This window comes from Micromys minutus, assembly GCF_963924665.1.
Source record: "Micromys minutus genome assembly, chromosome: 22".
NCBI lineage: Eukaryota > Metazoa > Chordata > Mammalia > Rodentia > Muridae > Micromys > Micromys minutus.
Window position 1 is genome coordinate 14,716,145 of NC_137957.1, and position 23,133 is coordinate 14,739,277.

Sequence of the window (23,133 nt, forward strand, 5' to 3'; positions counted from 1 at the left end):
GTTCCCCTAACTTAATAACACGATTCCGATCGTGCATCAGAGAAAAGCACTTGGACTTCCGTGTGCAAGCAGCCTATGCTTTATCACAGGTAACTCCAGAAGTTGGCTCTATGCGCGTTAATCTGAGCATCCGCTCCAACACAAACAATGACTTTCAAACAAACCGACCTTCTCTATCTTGAGACGAGAGAAAAATACACACGTGAAATGACTGAGAAAAAAAAAAATTACAACTACATCAGAACGTATTCTAGCCACCCACAAGGTACTTCTTTTGAACGGCTCCTTAAAATAACACAGTCAAAACAACACCTACAAAATCAACCTCTGTATAGACCCGCATTGGTAATCGTGTCTAGATATGATCCGGTGGCCATACTCGCTACAAATCAAGTATGATGGATCTAGCGTTTCACAGAACACCATCTGGAAAGTCTTTTGCGCCGAAGAGTAAAGAAGCACGCAAGGTTTATTGTTAGCCCAGGCATGTGAGAAGGACCAGGAGGGGAGGAGGGTGGAGAGGGAAGTGCTTACTTCGAAAATGCTCTGAAGCGTAGTAATAGACATCCTCATAGCCCTCCTGGTAATCCTCTTCTGGCCGGTACTTTTTCCCCTTTCTTCTCCTCGATCTCCGAATCTGCTTGACAAATCCCAGGAAGCGGTCCATGACTGGCTCCCGGGGCCCCGCGGCGGCAGCGCAGCCAGCAGCAGAGCGGACAGCCCAGCTGCTCTGCAAGCCGGTGGAGCATGAATGACCCTCACCAAGCCCGGGGACCGGGACACATTACCCTCCAGCCTTTCTCCTAGTGCCCATCAAGGCTGAGAGTTCAGACCCGGCGGGAGAAAACACAACAGCAATGATGTGGGAGTAGCTTGGTGAGATTTCTCATTTAGCCCAAGAAACTGTCAAATCTACTAATTTTTTTTTAAAAGGATGGGTGGGGCAGAGAAAGAAAGTAAGATGATAATAAGAGAGAATAATTAAAGAGGGGGTGGGGACAGCAAAGCTGTGGGCTTCAACTTGTTTCCAAACCAAACAAAAGTTCAAGATATTCAGCTTGAAGCAAGAGGCATCCGGGCATTAAAATGTCACTCCCCAAACCCTCCAACCCGTGGTAGGGATGGGGAAACAGGATAGTCGATGGACTGAACCAAAATAGGGATGACCTGGCTTTGCCCACCTGCTAACTCTACCCACTCCAATTAGCATTCCTCTGCTCCAAGTGCAGCAGCAGTGTGGAAAACTTCCTAGAAAGCTATGGGTTAGGAAAAGGGAAGGCTGGTTAACCCTTCGGCTCTCTGGCAAGCCACACTAGTGATCTGCAAAGTGGTTTCATCCATACACTCAGCCCTCTTGCTGACTGAGTGTGCCGCATGTGTTAATTGGAGCAGCAGGGAGAAGGCTCAGCAGCTGCTTTCAAACCCACTGGGCATTAATGTCTTCCAATCACTGTTTGATCTAAATATTAAAATGTGCTTCTCGGAGAAGCCTCTCATAGGCTTAGGAACAACAAATCCAGGGAGCTGTGTGTGGTTTCCCAGAAAGGCAACAGGGATAAGCCAACTTGGAGCTCATGGAACTCCAGTGTGATTCAGGCAGAGGTGTCACACTGCTTAACTATAAAATGTCTGAGCTAAGAGGCAGGTGAAACTGGATTCTTAATTGAATTTGGCCAAGCCTTTATCCTTATTATTTTTAAAAAGACATAAACAACTTAAAAAGGAAATGCAAAAAAGCAGAAAGCAGCAGCTCTATCCAAAATACTTGAGGCTAAAGCACGGAAGTTCCTTAGATGGGCATGACTCCTATATAATCCCTCTCCTAGGGTCTTTCTTCCAAAGGTCTCCACATGGATGGGGGTTTCTAAGACTAGGAACAAGGCATTTGGTTCCCAGACTAATTCATCATTCCTGTCAGCACATTACCTAGCAAACTTATGATACTCCTCAGCTCTTTGTTCCCAGAAAGGTAATTTAAAGAAATGGGTGTGACTGCATAGTTGTTCAATAACAATATCATACAAAGGTGTATAGCCATCCTAAGGGGGCTGGTTGTACTCCTACTATGTGTTAGTTAGGTTCGAAGGTGATTGATCTCTCTTCAGTACTCAGACAGGGCTCAGTTTTCAGACATAGACTGCTCATAATGAAGTAGGGACAATTTTATTTAGGAAATCAAATATTTACCAACCAGGATCATTCTGGCTCCGAAGTGTGCAGAGTCATATCAAATCCTCCCACGAAATTCCCCTGTGCTTTGAGGGGTCTCATTTTGTGTGCCGGAGAAGGTTGCATTTGTGTCGAGAGATACAGACCTAATGATGCTGACAAAAAAAGATGCTCTAAAACATTCCGAGAGCATCTTTAAACAACAGCAACAATCACCATCCTTAGGTTCTGAGTCCTTCTGTTATTATTCTGGCTTCCTCATCCAAAGCAGAACAATTAGAAACAATTAAATAGAAGCTTGCAGATCTGCCATCTAGACTTTGAATAACAAGTCAGGAAATGAGGAGTATCAGCCGCTCTCAAATCAGCATAACAGCATGGTACAAGCACCCCCAGACAAGAAAAGAAGCTTCAAGATTGGTTCCATGCCCCAGCTTATCAACTGAACCCAACTGGGGCAGAGAAAAAAACACAGTTTTTGTTGCTAATTAAGAGATTATCTTGTCTACCTAAGAGCTACTTGCATTAAATACCAAGTTTTCCTATTTGATTGTTCTTGAAACAGTGAGCTGGATAATTTTATTTCAACTAAAGTCATCAGAAAGAAAGGAGGCTCATTTAAAAAAAAAATGTCTCCATTGGGGATCTCTTTCTCAGTCCAATGGTTGGCTGCAAGCATCAGCCTCTGTATTTGTCAGGCTCTGGCAGAGTCTCTCAGTAGTTACAGAAAGGACTAAAGGTGTTGTAGGGGTTTGCAACCCCATAGGAAGAACAACAATATCAACCAGCCAGACCCCCCAGAGCTCCCAGGGACTAAATCACCAACCAAAGAGTACACATAGAGGGACCCATGGCTCCAGCTGCATATGTAGCAGAGGATGGCCTTATCGGGCATTAGTAGGAGAAGAGGCCCTTGGTGCTTTGAAGACTCAATGCCCCAGTTTAGGGAAATGCCAGAGTGGGGAGGCAGTAGGGAGTGGATGGGTGGGTGGGGAAAACCTTCATAGCCGCTGAGAGGGGGAATGGAATAGGTGATCCGGAGGAGAAACTGAGAAAGGAGATAACATTTGAAATGTAAATAAAAAACATTCAATAAAAGAAAAAAGAAAAAAAGAAAGAATAAAAGAAATGTCTTCATAAGAACAGGCTACAGGTAAGCCTGAGATTATTAGTGATTGATAGAGGAGAGCCCATCCCATGGTGGGTGGTGCCATCTTGGGTGCTGTAAGAAATCAGACTGAGCAATGTGAAACAATCCAGAAAGCAGCACCGGCCATGGCCTCTGCATCAGCTCCTGCCTTCAGGTTCCTGCCCTGACTGAGTTCCTGTCCTGACTTCCTTCAATAATGGACAGTGCGGTGGTAATGTAAGACAAATAAACTCTTTCCTTCCCAGCTTCTTGTGAGTGTGTCTGTGTGGGTGTGAATGTGTGTGTGAGTTTGAATCTGTGTGTGAGTATATGTGTGCACATTTTTGAAGAAGAAAGAGATGTTTTATTCCCTAGAGCAGGCAATTGTGAGCTGCCCCACATGGGTTCAGGGAACTGAACTCAGCTCTTCTGAATGTGCCCTTAGCTGGTGAGCCATTTCTCTAGCCAAGCTCTTATTCAATCATTTGGTATTAGGTGACCAGTTGGTGTGTTCTTCACTGAGGAAGACTGTTTCTCACGTACCCAGCGTTCCTTGGTTGTCTGTAGTTCTTGGGTTGAGGTCCCAGTCTCAGGGCCTGTGGTCTTTCATCTGCCTTGGCATGCTGATCGGACTGTTCTTGTTCAGTTCATCTTTAGGTAGTCATGTTGGTTGAGACTTTATGGCTTGAATTCCCCACCCTTTTCTTCTGGAGGATTTCAGTTGGGAGGCAAAGATCTTGGGACTTGATTATAACAAGACATTTTAAAAAATGCAGCATCACATTTTCTTAAATATGATGTTGAGGAGGAGCTTAGAGTTCTATTTGGAAGGTTATGGCTGTCAGCCTTTTTGTGTATCAGTCTTATTAAAGTACGGAAGCAGGACAAAGCCATCAGAATCTGCTCAAGTCACAGATGGTGAATGGATGTGGCTGTGTACCGTCAGACACGACATAAAGAAACAAGGTTCACAAGTGCCTAGATCCAAGCGATCCATTCCCTCAGAGGTGCTGGAGAACACCTTTCTCAGCCTCTACCTCAAAGCATGCTGCATTTCTGCAGAGACAGCCCCTCCCCCAGCACCGTGAAGCTGCACAGTTCTTGAGCACTCCAGCCAGTGCTCCTCACTGGTGTTTGGCTACGTCAACAGGTAGCTAGTTTGGAGGCTGCAAACAGCAGCTGTTGGGACTATTACCTCCCTTAGTCATGTTTGAATTGGTTTATCCAAGTGTTTGGCAGTTGTTTTATATAAAACTGGGTCAACATCTAAAAAGCTAGGGATGATACAAATAAACCAGATATTTGGTTGCTGTTTTTTTTTTTTTAAATTAATTAGCAGCTGATACGGTAACCCCGTACCCAGTCCCATATAGTAATTATAGAGAACAGCTGAGGGGACCAACCTCCCCCAATAAGACCATGCTTTCCATTCAGCTACTGTCGTCACCTCCCCTGGCCCCAATTTCCTCAGCCAGTCACCTCTGGACCCTGTAGGCATCTGTGCCTGTGGACCACAGTAGAGATGTGTTTGAATAGCTCGTCCCCAAACACTAATTACTTGTAAAGCAGGAGCACCTCAGAACCCTTCTCTCCTGCAGAGCAAGCTGCTATTGTGAGCAGCCGGCTTTAGTGGAGCTAAAGAAGCACTAATGGTGACATGAGTCTTCTAAGACAAAACCGTGTTCACGTGAGAAAACAAAACTAGTTGAATTATTCAACAAAATGCATTTCAACCAAGAATAGCTAATAATACATACTAACACACACAAGCTCTCCCTCTCCCCCCTCTCTCTATCTCTATCTCTCTCTCTTACTCTCCTGCTTTCTCACTATCTCTCTCTTTCTCTCGCTCTCTCACTCTCTCTGCAGCACTTGGTACTTTCCTCCTGGGAAGTAGACAATTCCCTATAAAGCACTTGTACGGTTTCTACACTCTTTTGAATTAGGTTCTCCATCGGCTTTTATTAAAGGACTAGGCCAGATACTGAGATTAAGTCTTTAACCTACAGAATCTCCTAGACAGCTAATTAAAGGACACCCTTCTTCGCATATTTACATTCAATGATAGTTATAGTCTCCTCAGAGAAGCAATATGGAACGTGCAGTCTATCTGGCAAATATTTACCACACTAAATAATCTAGCCCTTTTAGATGCGGTGGGCTAGATTATTTAGTGTGTTAAATATTTGTCTGCACATGAGGTCAAGAACTGTGGCAGCCTTCTTGTGACCTCAGGAAAGACACAGTGTCCCACTGAGGCTGGTGAGTCTGAGGGAGGAAGCACTCCCATCTCAGGAGTGATGCTATTTGCAGTGCTGTAACAAGCCTTATAGCAGACATAATTTATCACCCCCTCTTTGCTAAATGAAACCCATAGCTTATGAGTCTCATGCATACATAATCTAAGCATAAAACATCTTAATAATGTCCTATTTAAATATCTTTAACAATATTGAGTAAGTGCATATAAAGACCTGACTGCAACTCAAGATGAAGTTAGATATTTGTAGCCACTTATAGTTTGGTTTTTAGCTTAAGATGTGATCAAAAGCCATCGCATCTGTCAAATAGGAAATAAATCGTGGCAAAATGGACCCCAGAATACATGTTTGTATTCTGGTCTCTATATTAAAACTGCAACATATATGCATTATATTTAAAACTTGGTGCACATAACAGGTTAAGACAGACTGAAGTGATTATAAACTGATTTGCTTTAACAAGCATATGCATCATGTGGACAGTTGAGAGCTGTGCTGAATATTGTTCGTAAGCCTTTTTACCTACTTTGAAGACAGTTCCACCCTGTGCTACCTTCTCTAACCTTCTGGCAAACCCTGTTCATACCATATCCCTTCAGCACTGTGCCAAGCCAACACAGAGCCTAAGACAAATCCAAGATACACACAAAGGAAAGACCACAGTTATTATTTCCAAAAGACTTTCCCTAAATAATTCCCGATTTCATATCTAATCTGATCTCGTCCAATTGCTGCTTGTTAAATGATGCAAAATGAATACCTAAAAGGTAACGTGAAACAAATTGGCTGGTCTGTAAACTGGGGTGGGTGGACCCTCCACTGCCAACAAAACCAGGTTCAAAGGGCAGCGCAGAACAGTGCTTAACGCCTGATTATGTTTGCTTACTGAGTGTGAAATGAAATTTAACTGTGGTTTGTCGGCATTTGTGAATTTATTGTAGTTATTTAGACTTCTTGCAAAATGAAATGTCAGGCAGTCATTCCGAGGTTCCGAATATCTGAGGCTTCAAAGGTTCCAGATAACTGAGGCTATTCTTCCTGTGTGTAAACATCACGCCCACTTTTTAGAATTAACTGATATTTTCACCTAATACCTAGATGTAGACTAAGCATAGGAGAGTAAGAATGAATGGTTAAAAAAATAATTTACAAATTCCCCACACTTAATGAGCCATCTTAACATGGTAAAAGCTTTAAAAATCTTCTGAGCATTGGGAATTCACATATTTTTCCATTTCAAGTTGTAATGTATTTGGGGGAAAGACTTAGACTAGAAAGTCTTTTTTAACTGCAAGACACTATAATTTTCATGTGACAAAATGTTTTCCAATGATGAAAACCACACTGTTGGTGATGGAGTCTTTTAAGGTAACTGTGAAACTCCAGAGAATGCATTTAAGCTGCACACAATGGTTCTAAGGAATGTATTGTCTAATATATTCTATTTCTTAAAAATTCATACATCCTTCTTCCTCTCCACTCTTCCTGCCCTCCCCCTCTTTGCCCCACCATCTCCCCCCACTTCCTGGTTCTCCTCGTCTTCCTACTTCTCCCTCCTCCCTTGCTCTTTCCCTACTTGTCTTATTAAATTACTTAGACAAAAAGAAAAAAAATCTACTTTGAAACAGCATGATTTATTTACCTACTGTTTTGGGGTGGCTGGTTTACCAAAGCATTAAAAAAAAAAAAAACTTTGATTTATTTGACTATAGACATATTTTTATGACACTTAAAAGTGTTTTTCTGTAGTCTGATGTATTTTAAGGGTTATAAAGTCTAGCCTAATTTAAACCCTTGGTTCCTTTGGGTGCTTTCCCATCTTTTAGGTCTTTTTCTCTTGCACACAGTTCCTGCTCACAGAGACACCTGCTTTGTTGGATATCAAACTTGCACCGTGTCTTCCATGCTGAAGGTTCTGTTAGATGTTTCTCTGCTGAGACCGACCGCCATCCCTGCTCCTCTTGTTTTGCTATTGAACTTTAGCTGCCTCATCTGTTTGTCTATCTTCTCATTTATCCACTTAATTGCTCCTGCCACGTATTGCAAATCGATATTTATTATGCAGCAGGAGATGGTGGGAAGTGGGAAACCATCCTTCTCCTGAGGGTGCTGTATTTAAAAGTTAAGAGTTTAGACCCATTAACTGAAATGGTGCTTTCTAAACGCCTATGTCTTTAAGAACTCACTCACTCAGTCTATAAAGCATGTGTAAGGCCTGTGACATGCTAGATCCTTAATCCATGCAAGCTCTCTCCAGCCTTTACACTGCACCCTATTTTATATCCCTGCTAAGCTCGTCTTGGTGTTTGACACAGTTTTTTGGAAGGCCGTTGTAGAAATTAAATAGTACGCTTCCGTGAGCCATGAATAATGTGTGCTAAGCTCAGACTCAGCCAGATTCATTCATTTGACAAGTGCTTACAGTTTGTCAGAGATGCCAGGCACTGCCCCTATGCTGAAGACAGAGCCCTGTCCAGAGAGGGAAAAGTTCCCTGCTCTCCAGGGTCAGACCTCTGATCAAGGGAACAGTAACACACTGAGGAGCACATCTCTGAGCTCTGAAAGTGATACACAAAGAGATGATGACCAAACCCAACAGAGGGACATCTGGGAAGGCCTCCCAAGAGGGTTGGGAATTTCAGCAGAGGTAAACAAGACAGAGCCATTCAGCAGCACAAAAGGCTGAGCAGAGCAGCCAACAGGGAACACTCACAAAGGACCAGGAGCCTGGCACTGGGCCAGAGACAGGAAGAAAGCCATGGCAGAGGACTTTGAGAAGTTAAAGGGATGGGCAGGAGTGCCTCCACCTGAACTCTGCAGACCTGAGGAGAAACTGTAGATCTGTGTCCTGTCAGCTAGATACACACAGAACCCGGGGCTGTATTTAAAAAGCACAAACTGCTTTGCCTTTACTATAATAGAGTCATTCTGAACAATGGTGGTGTAAAACGGGCCAGAAGCGGGATGGGGCTCTGAGTAGCAAAGGAAGAATGGCTGGTTAGTTCTTGGCTTGACAACTGGAAGAATAGACTCATGGATTTAAGGAAAACGGTGATGGAAGCCGAGGTGGAGGCTGTAACTTCCTGGGTTTAAGATGCTGTGTATCTTACAGCACACACATCTGGAGGATCAGTGAGAGCCACCTCAGCTGTGAGAGTGGGACCATGCTATGCAGCCTCTCTGGGCTTCTTTTTCATCTATGGTACGGGCTAAGGGGGATAAAGAATTAGGAGCAAGTCTCCAGCACAGTCATGCAGATTCGGCCACTGAGCAGCAATACCTAAACATCTTGCTAGGATCATGAGTGGCATTTATTTTACTGACAACAGCATTCTTTTAAACCTCACTCATTTCCTTTATCACTAGTAGATTTGCTCTTCATGATTCCTGGAACTACTTACTCATTTAACTATAAGTCGGTGGAAAATTGTCCGATCATTGATATATGCTGAATATCAATCTAGCATATTGCTTATTATGTCCTTCATTTGACAAAACATTGAATAAATTAATAAGTACCAAACTGCACCGAGTACTAACAATAAAACAGAAAACATAGACACCGACAGGGTCATAACAAAGCTGATATTTGGGAGTCAGGAAGTAATGGGTCATAGAAAAAATAAATAAAGAAACTCAGTAAGAGAGACTCAACTGGAATTCCATATGTTTCACAATCTATTTGGCCTTTTTAATCAATGAAGGAACTGCTATACAATACTGCTCGTGAATATTACTAAGGAACCACACACCAAATCATTGGGCGGAAAATAACGGGGAATGGTCTGAATCACCTGAGCGTCTTCAAATTCTTGTTCTCTCCCTACACAAACCAGTAAGGTGGTTATCATAATCATACTGATTTTATTCCAACAAGATGCATTCCATAGGCCAGGCAGTGCTGCAGACAGGGGGGTCTGGTCATATACAAGACACTGGGGGTCTTGGCTTCCAACAGCTTCCACTCCAGTGGGTAAAACAGGGAATATGGGCACTTTTGAATAGTAATAATAATAATAATAATAAATTTTATGAAGACAATAAGGCATGGGAATGTAGTGGAGTGGTTCTTGGATGGAGTGTGAAGATAACAAACACGGAGTGTGTCGGTTGGAGACTATCTCCTTCAGGGGGTGGCATTTGAACTCATCGGGATATCTAGAGGAAAACAAATCCTGACTAAATGAAGAAAAGCCCACAGACTCTGGGGAGAAATGGGTTTGGCATGTTTAAAGAACATAAAGAAAGAAAAATGGGGACTTTGAGTGAGATGTGATGTCACTGCAAGCCTATCACTTTTACCAGATGTCTCAGTCCTACTGAGGGATGCTGAGCGTGGAGGAGGCTGGACATTTATGCATGGAAAAGAAGATGTGAACTTTGTGGTCAATTTTGCTATCATTCAAGCTGCTTCAGAAGATAAACAGCATGGGAAAATATATTCAATCTAATCTTCCTCCAGCACATGTAGTCAAGTTATATGCTTTATAAAAGTAAATTAAATTGACTAAGAAATTTGGTTCTAAGGACATAGTGGAACATGTGTCCTTGTTCTGTGTTGGGGCATCCTTTGGGTATATATGCCCAGGAGTGGTATAGCTGGGTCCCCAGATAGATCTACTTCCAATTTTCTGAGGGACCACCAGAGTGAATTCCAGAGTGGATGTGCCAGCTTGCAATCCCACCAAGAGTGGAAGAGTGCTCCTCTTTCTCCACACCCTCCCCAGCATCTGCTGTCACGTGAGTGATTGATCTTAACCATTCTCACTAGTGTGAGGTAGAATCTCAGGGTCATTTTGATTAGCATTTCCCTGATAACTAAGGGTGTTGAATATTTCTTTAAGTGTTCCTCGGTGATTTGAGATTCCTCAGTTGAGAAGTCTTTGTTTAGCTCTGTACCCCATTTTTTAACAGGGTTATTTGGTTCTCTGGAGTCTAACATCTTGAGTTCTTTGTATATTTTGGATATTAATCTCTATCACTTTGTTCATGGCAGCCTTATTTATTATAGCCAGAAGATGGAAACAACACAGATTTCCATCAACAGAAGAATGGATACAGGTATTGTGGTACATTTACACAATGGAGTACTACTCAGCCACTAAAAACAATGACTTCATGAAGTTCACAGGCAAATGGATGGAACCAGAGAAATAGCATCCTGAGTGAGGTAACCCAGACACAAAAGAACACACATGATACGGACTCCCTGATAAGTGGATTTTAACCCAAAAGCTCAGAATACCCACAATACAACCCACAAACCAAGTGCAACTTAAGAAGAAAGAAGACCAATGTATAGATGCTTCAGTCCTGTATAGACCAGGGAACAAAATAATCACAGGAGCTGGGGGGGGAGGGTCAAAGGAGGGAGAGAGGAGAAGGAGGAAAGGGGACAGGAACAAGTATTGGAAGGAACAGGAGAGCAGTATAGAGGTTCAGGAAATTGAATAGAAACATGTAATGGGGTGGGGGTTGGGGGGAACTGAGGTAGCCACTAGAAAGTCCCTGACTCCAGGGAAGCAAGAAGCTCTGAGGAGCCCATGGGGATGATAAGCTGAGGGATGGGGCCACCCATGCACCTCAAAATTTTAAACCCAAAAATGTTTCTGTCCAAAGAAAAGACAAGTACAATAAAGAGAACAGAGACTGAAGAAAAGGTCATCCCGAGAATGCCTCACCTAGGGATCCATCCCATCTACACACACCAAACCCAGACACTATCGCTGATGCCAAGAAGCACTTGCCGACAGGAGCCCGATATGGCTGTTCCCTAAGAGGTTCCACTAGCACCTGACCAAGACAGATGCAGATACTCAGAACCAACCATTGGACTGAGCCTGGGGAGCCCCATGGAAGAGCCAGGGGAAGGACTGAAGAGCTGAAGGGAACTGCAACCCCATAAAATGAACGATATCAACTAACCGGACCACCCAGAGCTCCAGGGACTAAATCACCAACCAAAGAGTTCACATGGAGTGACCCATGGCTCTAGGTACATATGTAGCAGAGGATGGCCTTCTCTGACATCAATGGGAGGGGAGGGAGGCTTGATGCCCCAGGGTAAGGGGATGCTAGAGGGGTGAGGTTGAAGTGGGTGAGTGGGTGGAAGAGTACCCTCATAGAGGCAAAGGGGAGGGGATAAGAGGGGTGGGATTGTGGGATTAGTGGAGGGGTAACCAGGAAGAAAGATATCATTTGAAATGTAAATGAATAAACTGATTTAAAAAAATAAAGTGAGAGAAAGAAATAATTTTTGTTCATTAAGATAATAAAAACCATAGGAAAAATTACATCTCCTTCGACGTACAGAAAGCTTTTGGTTTTTAAGTCCACAATAGCTGCTATAATTCATAGCTACAATGACCAAGCAGTGCAGAAGCTCCAGAGCCTATATACATGTGGTCGCCCTCCTTAACGCATTGTAGTCTCGTTTAAAACTGTCAGAAAGTCTGAATATAGCCTGAACACAGTAGCCACATTCTATCTGTATGTTTGTAGGTTAGGTTGAGTAAGAACTATTGTTAGTCTGCAGAGACAAAATAAAATTTTAAAAAGCACAAAATATCATCCTTTTCAGCACAGTTTAGTCAAAGTTATGCTTTAATTTTCTGTGGTGCTAAACTAGTTTCCCTAGAGAAATTGAGACAACAGTAATTAGAAATCAATCTCTCTCTCTCTCTCTCTCTCTCTCTCTCTCTCAAACACACACACACACACACACACACACATATGTACAAACACACATATTCACTCTCACACACACATGCACACTCACTAACATACACTCACATACACATGCACACACACTCACTCACACACATGCACACTCACTAACAAACACATGTGAACACACATGTGTGCTTACACATACACACATACACTCACACATACACTCTCACACACACACTCATACATATGCACATACTCACACACATGTGTACCTTCACTAACACACACTCACACATGCACCCACTCACTCACACACATACACACATTCACTAACACAGTCACATACATGCATACACTCACTAACACACACACACTCACACTGATACACACACACTAACACACACAGACACACACACACAGTCTCACCCTTCTGGGTTTGGAAACCCAGCGTACAACTGTGACCACCGGCCTCTCTCTTGCTATCTTGTCTGGCAGGAGATAGCTGAACGGAAGGGAGCAGGGTGGACTGGGAGATTTAGGACTCCATCAGAGAACACTCTGGGCTGCTTTAATTCTGTCACAAAACAGTGGAGCTGCTGATGTAATCAGCTCAGGATTTAGGGGCTGTGAGCACTGAACCCTTGGCCAATCACTTCAGTCTACAAAAAAAAAAAAACCAAAAACACAACACTTGAATGGTAATCATTTCTCATCTTAGACCAAAATAGAATAGAGGGAGGGAGGGAGGAAGGGAGATAGGGAGATAGGGAGGAAAGAGGGGGCGATGGGAGGGAGGCATATGACATGTCATTGCTAGTGTGTATGTCTGAATATGGCCACCCAGTTTAAGTGCCTCCTTCTGTTTGGTTTTACCTGGGGCTCAGAAAGCACCACACAATCATGCTTAGTAAATACTAACTAGTGACCAGATTATGGGGACACAAAACAGCTAAGTGAGGTCTACAAAAATCCAAGGGGCCACACCGGGACTTGTGCAGGAAAAAACAAGCTGCCGGGGAGGGGGGTAGCTTTGTCCTTGTGAGTTCTTATTTCACTTATGATGTTTTGAGCCCAATAAAACCATACACTCTCTCAGCGCATCTGTGAAAAGGTGCAAAGATCAACATGTCATTCCTTCTAAAAGCCAAAGTCATTCATGCAGAATTGGGTCTCTCGATGAGAGAAGACCTGCTGGAACCAGTTCCAGCAGAGCCCGCTAACAAACTCTATGACCTTGCTCACCCCGGCCAAACCTTTTGAGACTTCTCTGCTCATCTATAAAATGAAGGGATTGAACCACACATTGCCTTGTGTCTTTGAAAGTGTGGCAGCTCAACATTTATCTCATTATACATCTTTGTGGCTGCAAAAACAATATCAAAATTTCCTAGGGTATTAAGAGTATTGGAGATGGGGTTTTTTTTATATATATATAATTATGTGTTCATTGGAACAAGCTGATAATGGTTCTCAAGTTGATGTCTTTGTATTTGGGGAAATTAAAGTTCCTTGAATTTGGAGATCTCTTGATTTCTATTTGGATAATTACCTCACAATATCAGCTGAATGCCTGGCACATTGACAGTTCACCAGAAAACTGATCAATCAATCAGTGATCATTTAGAACTTCTCTTGATTTATTGATTTATAAGGAAATTAAACCTTCTTAAATGTTCATCTTCTCTACAGTTTTTGGTGTATATTTCTGTGCTCGTGACACCACTTATAGGTACAAGCATGATTTGATACCTTTATTAATTTTTTTGAATTAGAGAAATTTAATAAAAGCAACTTTGGAAATAGGGTGGTGACTTCGAAGACATCCATTTCTTCCAAGCATTTACTCAAACATCAGCTGCAATATGACCCTGCCTTCCTTCCTCACCCAAAGATGCACGCATGCGTTCATGCTCTCTCTGTCCTGCTCGAACTAAAATTCTTACCAAATGGACCATATGCAAATCCACACATCTAATGCCATCTTCCAGCTGTCACCCAGGGAGTCTGGGGGTCCCCAATCTTACCAGCACTCATTCTGCTAATGTCTCTGCCCCCGGGACTGTAGACAGAAGCATGACCCAACTGTCAGAAGGATATAACGTTCGGCTCTCTGAACAAGCCTGTCAAGTTTCACACCTTCATAGAGTTAGCAATGATAAAATGTAACCTTGGCAAACGTGCCCTGAGGAGGCCAGCATTTGAGAGAGAGAGAGAGAGAGAGAGAGAGAGAGAGAGAGAGAGAGAGAGAGAGAGAGAGAGAGAGAGAGAGAGAGAGATTCCAAGCAAGAACTTCAGTCATATGAGCAGTGACCCACTACCACTACATACCCCACATGGCTATGATACATCCCTTGAGGGGAAGTTACAGATGCAGACAAACAGTGCAGATGTTCCTAAAGGCACAGACTCAGGCGGGGCTGCTGTGGGTGGGCTGCTCCACGCATACGATCAGCCATCCTTGGATGATGCTTCACACTTCCCTGTGTGCCATGTGGCCTCTCTGGGCCTGCTGTGATTAGACGCAGGTCACGGGACTCCATGGGGCTTCAGCGTCACAAGTGGCTGCACAGTCGTGAGACCCACATAGCTCCTTCTCTATCAGGTTGGCTGCCCTTTGCCTAAGAGGCACAAGTAGCTGTCACCTCTCTCCAGGGTGGCCAGTGAGGAGCACACACTCTTTGAACTTCAATCACTCTGCTTGGTCTTTGTGGGAAGCGCAGGCAAATTCCTTTAGAGCAGGTCAGGAAGTGCCATAGAAATAGAAAGTCTAGAAAAACGAACGGCAAAGAGAATGGGGCATTTTCAAATGTTTTCCTTTATCTTTATGAGAAGGGATGTCATTTTTAATTATTAGAGATGTATATAGAAGTAGTACAAAATTTAGCCTCCCTTGTTCATATTTGACTTGAATAACCTGGTCTAAAACAAGCCAATTTTGTGACAGTTTCCAAGAGCTTTTTGATTTTTTCCGAAGGCCTGCTTTAATCTCCCGACGCTGAAATCTTCGTTTGATGAGGCTTCATCTTCGCTGTCCTAGCTGATTTCCATCCTCGGTGTCTAACTAGCCCGAATCTATCTTCAGAGTGGCGCGCTTGGTGTACATCTCCTCATCAGTCTCAAACCTCTGCAAATTCTGAGAATTTATATTCCAAACCACCCTTCATATCTAAAGAGTAAAAACAGGAAACAAGTGGTTTTTTCCACGTTTTTCCACCTGGGAGACCGAGTGATGAGATTGATCGGTAGGGTAGAGGTACGATCAGGTGCTCTGTCTTTAAAACAGCCAGTTCACACCAGCACGACGGCTCAGCGTGACAGCGTGCTCAGCATGTGAGCCCTGTGGTCTAAGTTTGATCTATGGAATCCACATAGAGGAGGACAGAGAGACAAGACTCCACACATGGCCCTCTGGCTATCACACGCTTGCCGATACAATCACCCAAACAACAAGCAAAACAAAAAGTTATGAAGTTAGATAGAATACCTAATTCATTAGTGAACTCTTAAATTTTTATAATATGATGTCCACTTTCCTCTTTTCAAAATATTCGTGAGGTATAGTTTGCATCTGCTTTTACATCTCTCTCTCTCTCTCTCTCTCTCTCTCTCTCTCTCTCTCTCTCTCTGTGTGTGTGTGTGTGTGTGTGTGTGTGTGTGATGCAAGCAAGACACACATGCCATTACAAGTACACAGAGGTCAGAGGTGAACTTTATAGAGTGCGTTCTTTCCTTTAACCTTTACTTGGGTCCCTGAGATTGAAGTCAGGTTGTCTGGCACTGGAGAAATAATGTTTACTGCTGAGCCCTGTGTTTATTATTTTGAATGCATCAAAAAGAATGTAGAAGAAACTGAATATCTGTTTTATGTATATATTAAAAAGTCACAAAATGACTAGCAGTTTAATACCTGTAACCAAGATGTTTTCATCTTTATCCCTTAAGATAAGCCATGGTATGAGTGGAAGAAAAGTTTAAAACCTGTTATTAGCATCCTCTGTTATTTAACAAGATTATTCAAACTTAGAAGCAGAAAAATGTGTGGTTCTTATCTTCTAGTCCCTGTGGGTCAGGAGTCCTGGTGAGGTTGGTGGGGTTTTCTGCTCAGACTCTCACAAGATGGAAGTTTTCATGTGCAGTTTGGCTTGGGAAGGGTCCATTTCCAGGTTTACCTGGGATCTTCAGTTCTGTGTAAGCCCTGTAATCTGCCCTGTTTTGTACAGGGACTCATGCCCAAAAGCCAGCAAAGGAGAAAGAGAGAAGCGGTCTCAGGAATGAATACAGGTCCTACAACTTAAAGTAACACAACCACAGTTACATACATCTAATTTGCTCCTGTTGGCTGGAAGGAAGGCACATGGAGGGAAAAGGGCCACAGAGAGGCAGGATTACAAAAGGGCAGGGTGCCCACAGCTCACCTTCCTAGCTGCCTGCAACACTTACCCGTTTCCACTTCTATCAGATCTATTATTAGTTAAAAGGAAGAATGACCCTATTCAGCTGAAAAGCCTGAATAAAAATCTACATTTTCCTTGTTTCATCCTCAGTAATGAGCATAGGTTCTTTTGATGTATTCCTTTTCAAATTATTGTGAAAACAAGGCATGTATTCATCAAGGAGCACAGACCAGTTCCTTTTCCTATCAACATGTCCTCGTTTTTTTTTTTTTTTTTTTTTTTTTTTCAGTCAGTACAGAAAGGGAGGTCAGGGTCAAGTGTCCTCAAGGCGTGGTGAATGGGTTGGAAGCTGCTGAGAAGAAAGCTTGGTGCTACCTCACTCCAGGGTTTTCACAGAGGAACACGCCAGCCTCAGCCACTAGGCAGAGGCATGGCTGTTGAATCTTGTACTTGACTTGAATCTGGGATCTGTATTTCTGATGGTGCCCAGGATAACACACTCTACCAGCTCTGTGGTTGAGATAATTAAGTAGTTTTAAGTTGACATTCACAAATGCCACCTTTTCTGTGTGCTTCAGTATATTCTATAACTAGTCGGGTGGAATGGCGGTGTCGTGACGGGCCACCCGGAGTAATGCAGCTGAGATAGTCCCAGGCGTTCAGGGCTGCCCAAGGCTGTGCTTGGAAAACCCTGCAGACAGGTGTGACGCTGGACTCTTGACATGGGCGCTCCCCTGCAACATTTACAAGGTCACCGCTTAGGCATGTTCTAGCCAACTGATAAGCAGGAGTTACACGGTGAGGTTAGTACAAACACCTCAGGTCCCTGTGGCTTTACACATTTTATAAAGCACACCCATAGCTGTCATCTCGTTTATACACCCTGAAATTAGAGTCAGCCTGAGCCTGGTGGCTTAGGTTGGTAGTCCAGCTTCTCAAGAGGTAAACCAGAAGGAACGTGGGGCAGCCTGAGCTACGAATGAGTCCAAATGGAGAGCTTAGTGAGACTATCACACAATGAAAAATGACAAGAAATGACCCAACTGTGTCTCAGTGGTAGAAGGCTTGCCTAACACTAGTGTTGACCTCCAGTACACACACACACACACACACACACACACACACACACACCTCAACCCCTCCCACACACCAAGCAAGCTTTCTTTAACCACTTTTATCCTGCCTTTTACTATAGGTAATAAGTTTTATGTCTTTTTTTTAATAGAAATTAACACAGTGTCATCAATCACCCAGGAGCAGAAGTGAGGAAGCGCAGAGAGGCAGTCAGCAACTACCATACCTCTGCCTCAGTGACCCTCTAGAGGCCACCGTGTTATTTCCCCTCCTACTCAGAGGTTTCAGTTGTTTGCAAATGTATTTTATATTTAATTTGCTAGATGGGAACCTGTGTCAGTCAGCTTCCTGTCACCATGACAAAATACTTGAGATAATCCACTTAAGTGGAGGGGAAAGATTTATTTTAGCTTCCTGTTTTAACCTGTCACCACTTGGCCCAGTCGCTTTGGGCCTCTGGGGGGGGAGGGGGCGGAGGGCAGCAATGGAGGCAAACTGACTGTGAAACAAAGCTGTCTTGGTGGGACACTGAAGACCCAGACCACGGCAGAGCCTCCTGAAGGGGAGGACTGTCAATCACTGTTTGGTTTTCCGTTGCTCCGACAATGCCTCATTAATACCTGTGTTCAGAGAAGCCTTCAGACCATACCAAAGATGCTCTGACTTTCAGCTGCTAATAAAGGAACCTTGGTTGTCTCAGGAAAACCTCATCCATTTCTCCTATATGCCCAACAAGCCTGCCTCCCAACGTCCCGCCTCCCAAGACACTGAACATTCAACATTTGATCTTCAGAACCAGAGGATGTTACTTGATATTGCAAAAGGGTGAATATTGTCTTCCATGGTTAACATCTGAGGGAGCTGAGGATCTTAAGAGGAGGCAAAAACTCTGGGTTATACAGCTAGGTCCTAAATGCTACTCGTGAGAATATGAGAGAAAGTTCTGAGACAAAAGAAAAGGATATCAATCTGAAGGCAGACTGGTCACAAGTCAAGGGATGCCAAAACTACCAAATACTCTGAGGGAGGTTAGGACCAGATCGTCCCTGATGGTCCCTAAGAGAACATAGCCCACCTGACACTTTGATTTCAACTCTAAGAAACTTTTTGTACATTTTAATCACTTCTAGGCAAAAAATAAATAAATAAAAAGAAAAGAAAAAAATCATATTGTCTTAATTCTTTCCATTTGCAGCAATTTGTATGCAAGCAACTTCTTCTGGTCCTTCTCTTTCAAGTGATATTCCCAAAGTCTTAGCATTAAAGATTTCATTAAGCATCATATTTCCAGACCATGTGACCCTACTACCATACTAAGAGGCAAACAGATAACACTACAATTGATGTTCAGATCAGGGTACCAGAAAGCAAAAGGAGCTTGAAGTTCTGTAGAATTCTGTCACCCTTAACAGAGCTTGTGAGGAAAAGAATGTCGGATTCCTAGAGGAAACCTCCTGCTATCCCTCCGTAATCTTCATTGTCACCACAGAGTACAGTTTATTTACTTGAAAGATGTATAAAGTGGACCCCAAAAGGCTGTTGCTTGTCCAGAGGCACACAGACCCATTTCCCATGCATAAAAGCCTTTTCACACGTGTGTGCATGTGTGTGTCATGAGCTGGGGAAAGGACATCTTATTGTCAAAGTCACACTCAACTAGAACTATAGTTACATAGAGTTATATTTAGCACATATTATGTCAAATTTCATTTTAACCATGTTGTAGACATTAACATTTTAGCCTCTGGAACAATCTACAGAGATGCCCTGATGTGAACACGTTCTCCTTTACCTGGCAGGAAGGAATTGTACTTGAGCCAAGACCTTGAAATCAGCAAGATGATCCTGGACTATCCAGATGGACCCTGAGAGGTTTAGGGTATGAAGAAAGCAAAAAGGCCGAAGTCAGTTGTGCTGATGGAAGCAGATTCCCAGAGTCAACGAGACCTGAGAATGTTCCACATGGACCAATGATGGAGGAGGTGCCTCACAGCCACGAATGTAGAAGGGGCCTGGGAAGAGCCAGGTCTCTCTAGCAGCTACACTGGAGCAAGTCTTTGCATGATAAAAATCTATCCCACACTTCTAGCCACTAGAAGTTCAGGATAATTCATGTTAATGCCTGTAAGCAGCTCAGCTTGTAGCAATGTGCTGTAGCCATGGCATGAGCTAGAAACAATCACACATCTGTTCTATGCATAACGCACTTGGAAGATTTAAACAATGTTCTAAAACACCATCTCTAAAGGACAAGCTGAGGACTCAAATCCACATGCCCACTCCAGAGTCAAGAGCCCCTTCCTGGCCTTGTCCCATCTGAGCATCCTTCCTCCCACTCTCAGGTTTCAGTCCAGTGACCATACTCATTTTGCAAGACTATTTAGACTACTTCGGTCATGGTCTAAATAAATAAACCAAAGCCTATTTTCTGAAATGTGGTCTCTAAGCTTGATTTAAAAACAGAATTCTCTTTACAGACTCTCATGGAAGAAGTCAAGGCAGCTTTGTCTGTAGGAAGAAGGTGGGGGTAGAGTGAACCATGAGAAAGCAAAGTAATGTGTTAAGTTTTAATCACTGTGCTTAACAGGTCTACAAAATGAAAGGCCTCTAACCTGGAAGCCCTTGTCCAAGGACTAATATTTCCTGAGACACCAGACGCTGTTGTCCATATAAGATAATAAACCATAGGTTTCCAGTTGCCCCAAATGCACCAAATGCCCTTGCTACTACATATGCTTGTTCCCAGTTGAACACAGGCAGAAGTACATAGCTTTGTGGGTTAGCCTTTGTTTTACAAGCATCTGGCCAGTGTAGCTCATACCCACTTTCTGGGAATCCAGGACTGGACATAGCCAGAGGCCATCATCCTGACCAGTATTTAATTAAAGTTAGCATTAAATTTGGCTCAAAATTGTGGTAGTGATCTTAGTGACACCCAGTGGGATTAACAGGACAGACTCTAGCCTGCTTTCCCTACTGAGCTCTACTCCCAACCCAAGGACCCCAGAGAGTCTTCAGAAACACATGACATTCTCCCTCCAAGGAAAATACTGTTGAGTCTCATTGCCACTAAACATCGTGGGAGCCAGCCACACAGACAGGACCAGACTTGCACAGTAAGCGGCTCTTTTGCCTCTACAAGGTCAAAGCTCTCGGCTTTTCCAAAGGTGTTGATCAGTGCCTGCTGATTTCTTCCCATTAGCATTATGTTAATGACATTGATGTTTTCAAAGACTTTGAGATACCTTACATTAGCAATTTCTCCCAAGAGTGACAAGAGGAAGAATGAGCTGACACTGTAGCTCTGAGTCTCAAAATGCCCTGTTGACCCTGTCAGGTTTCCTGGGTATGTTTCAAAATTACAACAGCTAATAAATATCTGTTTTTATGTGACCCCCGTCAGCTACATTTCAAAGCAAGAATTATCCCTTTTGTTTGCAGTTTTAAAAACAGAGGCAGAGACAGACAGAGACAGATAGACAGACAGACAGAAAATGATTTTGATGCTGTCACATAGCTGTGATCTGATCAATTCAATGTTTCTCTGAGACATGCATATGCTTCTAAGGTTTGATGCGAGGTGGTACACAAGGCCATTAAAAAAGCACATCTTAATAGCTAAACTTGCCTCGATTACTAAAGCTCTTGAAACTCTAGGTCCTCGAGTACTAGAAAAAAGGTCGTTATGCAGATTGCAGTGACCACTGAGTCGCTCAAGACTGGCCGCTAGCGCAATTACAACTAGCAGCTAAAGCTTTCACCCATTGCTCTCCATAGAAATTAGAACTGTATGGGAGATTTCTGTCTTCACAAATCTTGCTCTTGTCGGACTTATATTCTGAGGAAGTTTAGACTGGAAAAGATTAAGATCAGTTATGCATGGAGGTCAGGAACTTCTGAGATTCACTGTGAAACCTGTTTATTGCCACCAAATTATCTGTAGGCTTCTAAAAAGAATCATTGTTTTCATTGTTAAAGGTGTCCAAGTCCAGCCTGAAATTATCTTTCTCAGACTCGGGTACCTCTAGAGAAAGATACCTCAAGGTTTCTCTTGATATTTGATTTGAATGACAGTCTTGAATAGGCCTGAAACCATGAATTTTCAGAATAGGAGTTAAGGTCCTAATAGAAGATCAAATACAGCACAATTGTTTCTGTATCCTGGTACTACCCAAGACCCGTGTGAGGCCTCATCTCTAAGGATAGTGCATCCTTCCCCTTAGCAATGTTACCCGTAACATATAACTCATATAACATAACAGATAACACATCATCTCTGCGTGCTCAGTGGACATCCAGGCGCAGACAACCCATGACCTTTCCCCACCACAGAAGGAGCCCATCTCCCTCCGCCTTCTCTGTCTCCTGTACTTCCTGTGTCTTCATCTATAGTCCTATAGAGTCTGTTCCTAGTTAGTGGGACCTTCCAGGCAGCAACACAGTGGCCATTACATTAGCATGTACTTCTATACATCTTTGAAAACAGGCCATAGCTCTTGAAGTTGACATATCATTAGGGAAAAAACCCCTTGCTTCCCTCCACACACATACGCCAACACCACTCTCCCATGAATTGACTCCACTAGACTTAGAAAGAAAATACAGGGGGAGGTTTTGGGTTTTTTTTTGTTTGTTTGTTTTTGTTTTTTCCTGCTCATGAATCTCAGTTTTAAACACACACACCTTTTAACCTGTAAACAAAGCAATAAGGAGAGGCCGAGCATTAGGAAGGATGAGAGGCACCATTGACATGACTGCCTCCATTAATAAGGGAGATGGATGGTCAGAGGCAGGCTCTGCTCCTCCTTCCGTGGTGACACACGCTCTTCACGGGCTTGAAATGAGTAATGTCATTAACAGGCCTAATTTGCAAGCCGGCAGCAGGCTGTCCCACCAAAAGCATGAGTGATGATTAGTTTATTTGAAGGGGAGAAAAACGAAATGCTCACAGTTGGTTAGCTGGACCATCAAAGGCACGGGGTGATCTTCCAAAGTAAACGGGGTCCTCGTATGCTCCTCAAAGACCTTCTACCAGCTGGAGACTAGAAAGGCGGAAATCTATGCTTCCATCCTAAGGATGACTCCTGTCAAAGGCTGAGTCTGGAGCTATCTCCTCTGTACAACAGGAGCTCCTGAATCAAACACTTCTAATCTCACTGCTCAGTGTTGTGTGCGTGTGCATGTGTGTGTGTGTGTGCAGAAAAATAAGAGGCTGGAGACTCAGCAGGGACCAGGGGATGGAAGGGCGTATTAAGGAGTTCACAATTTATTTTAAAGCCAGTGCAAGGCCATGGAAAATGGAACATCTGTATGTGGGTTTCTGGAGGAAGGAAATGTGGGGTGATGAGGCAAGTGGACCACAGGGCAGTTGGGAGAAAGACAACAGCCGCAATGGCCGAGCTCCAGGAGCTGAATGTCCACAGTAGAGGAGGAA

General features: G+C 43.3%; 1 protein-coding gene across 6 annotated transcripts in view; it reads right to left on the bottom strand.

Moving 5' to 3' along the window:
* The window catches only part of GRIP1 (glutamate receptor interacting protein 1), a gene marked incomplete at its 5' end in the record, with an annotated part of 570,261 nt that overhangs the window by 342,502 nt on the left and 204,626 nt on the right, over positions 1–23,133 (bottom strand). For 3 of the 6 annotated variants that reach the window (XM_080935619.1, XM_080935618.1, XM_080935616.1), the window contains one exon: positions 535–667. The exons of the other annotated variants lie outside the window; for them this stretch is intronic. In XM_080935619.1, the coding sequence (XP_080791745.1) occupies positions 535–667 (133 nt within the window). Of the gene's footprint in view, positions 1–534; positions 668–23,133 lie in introns of those variants that run through there. 6 annotated transcript variants of the gene reach the window in all.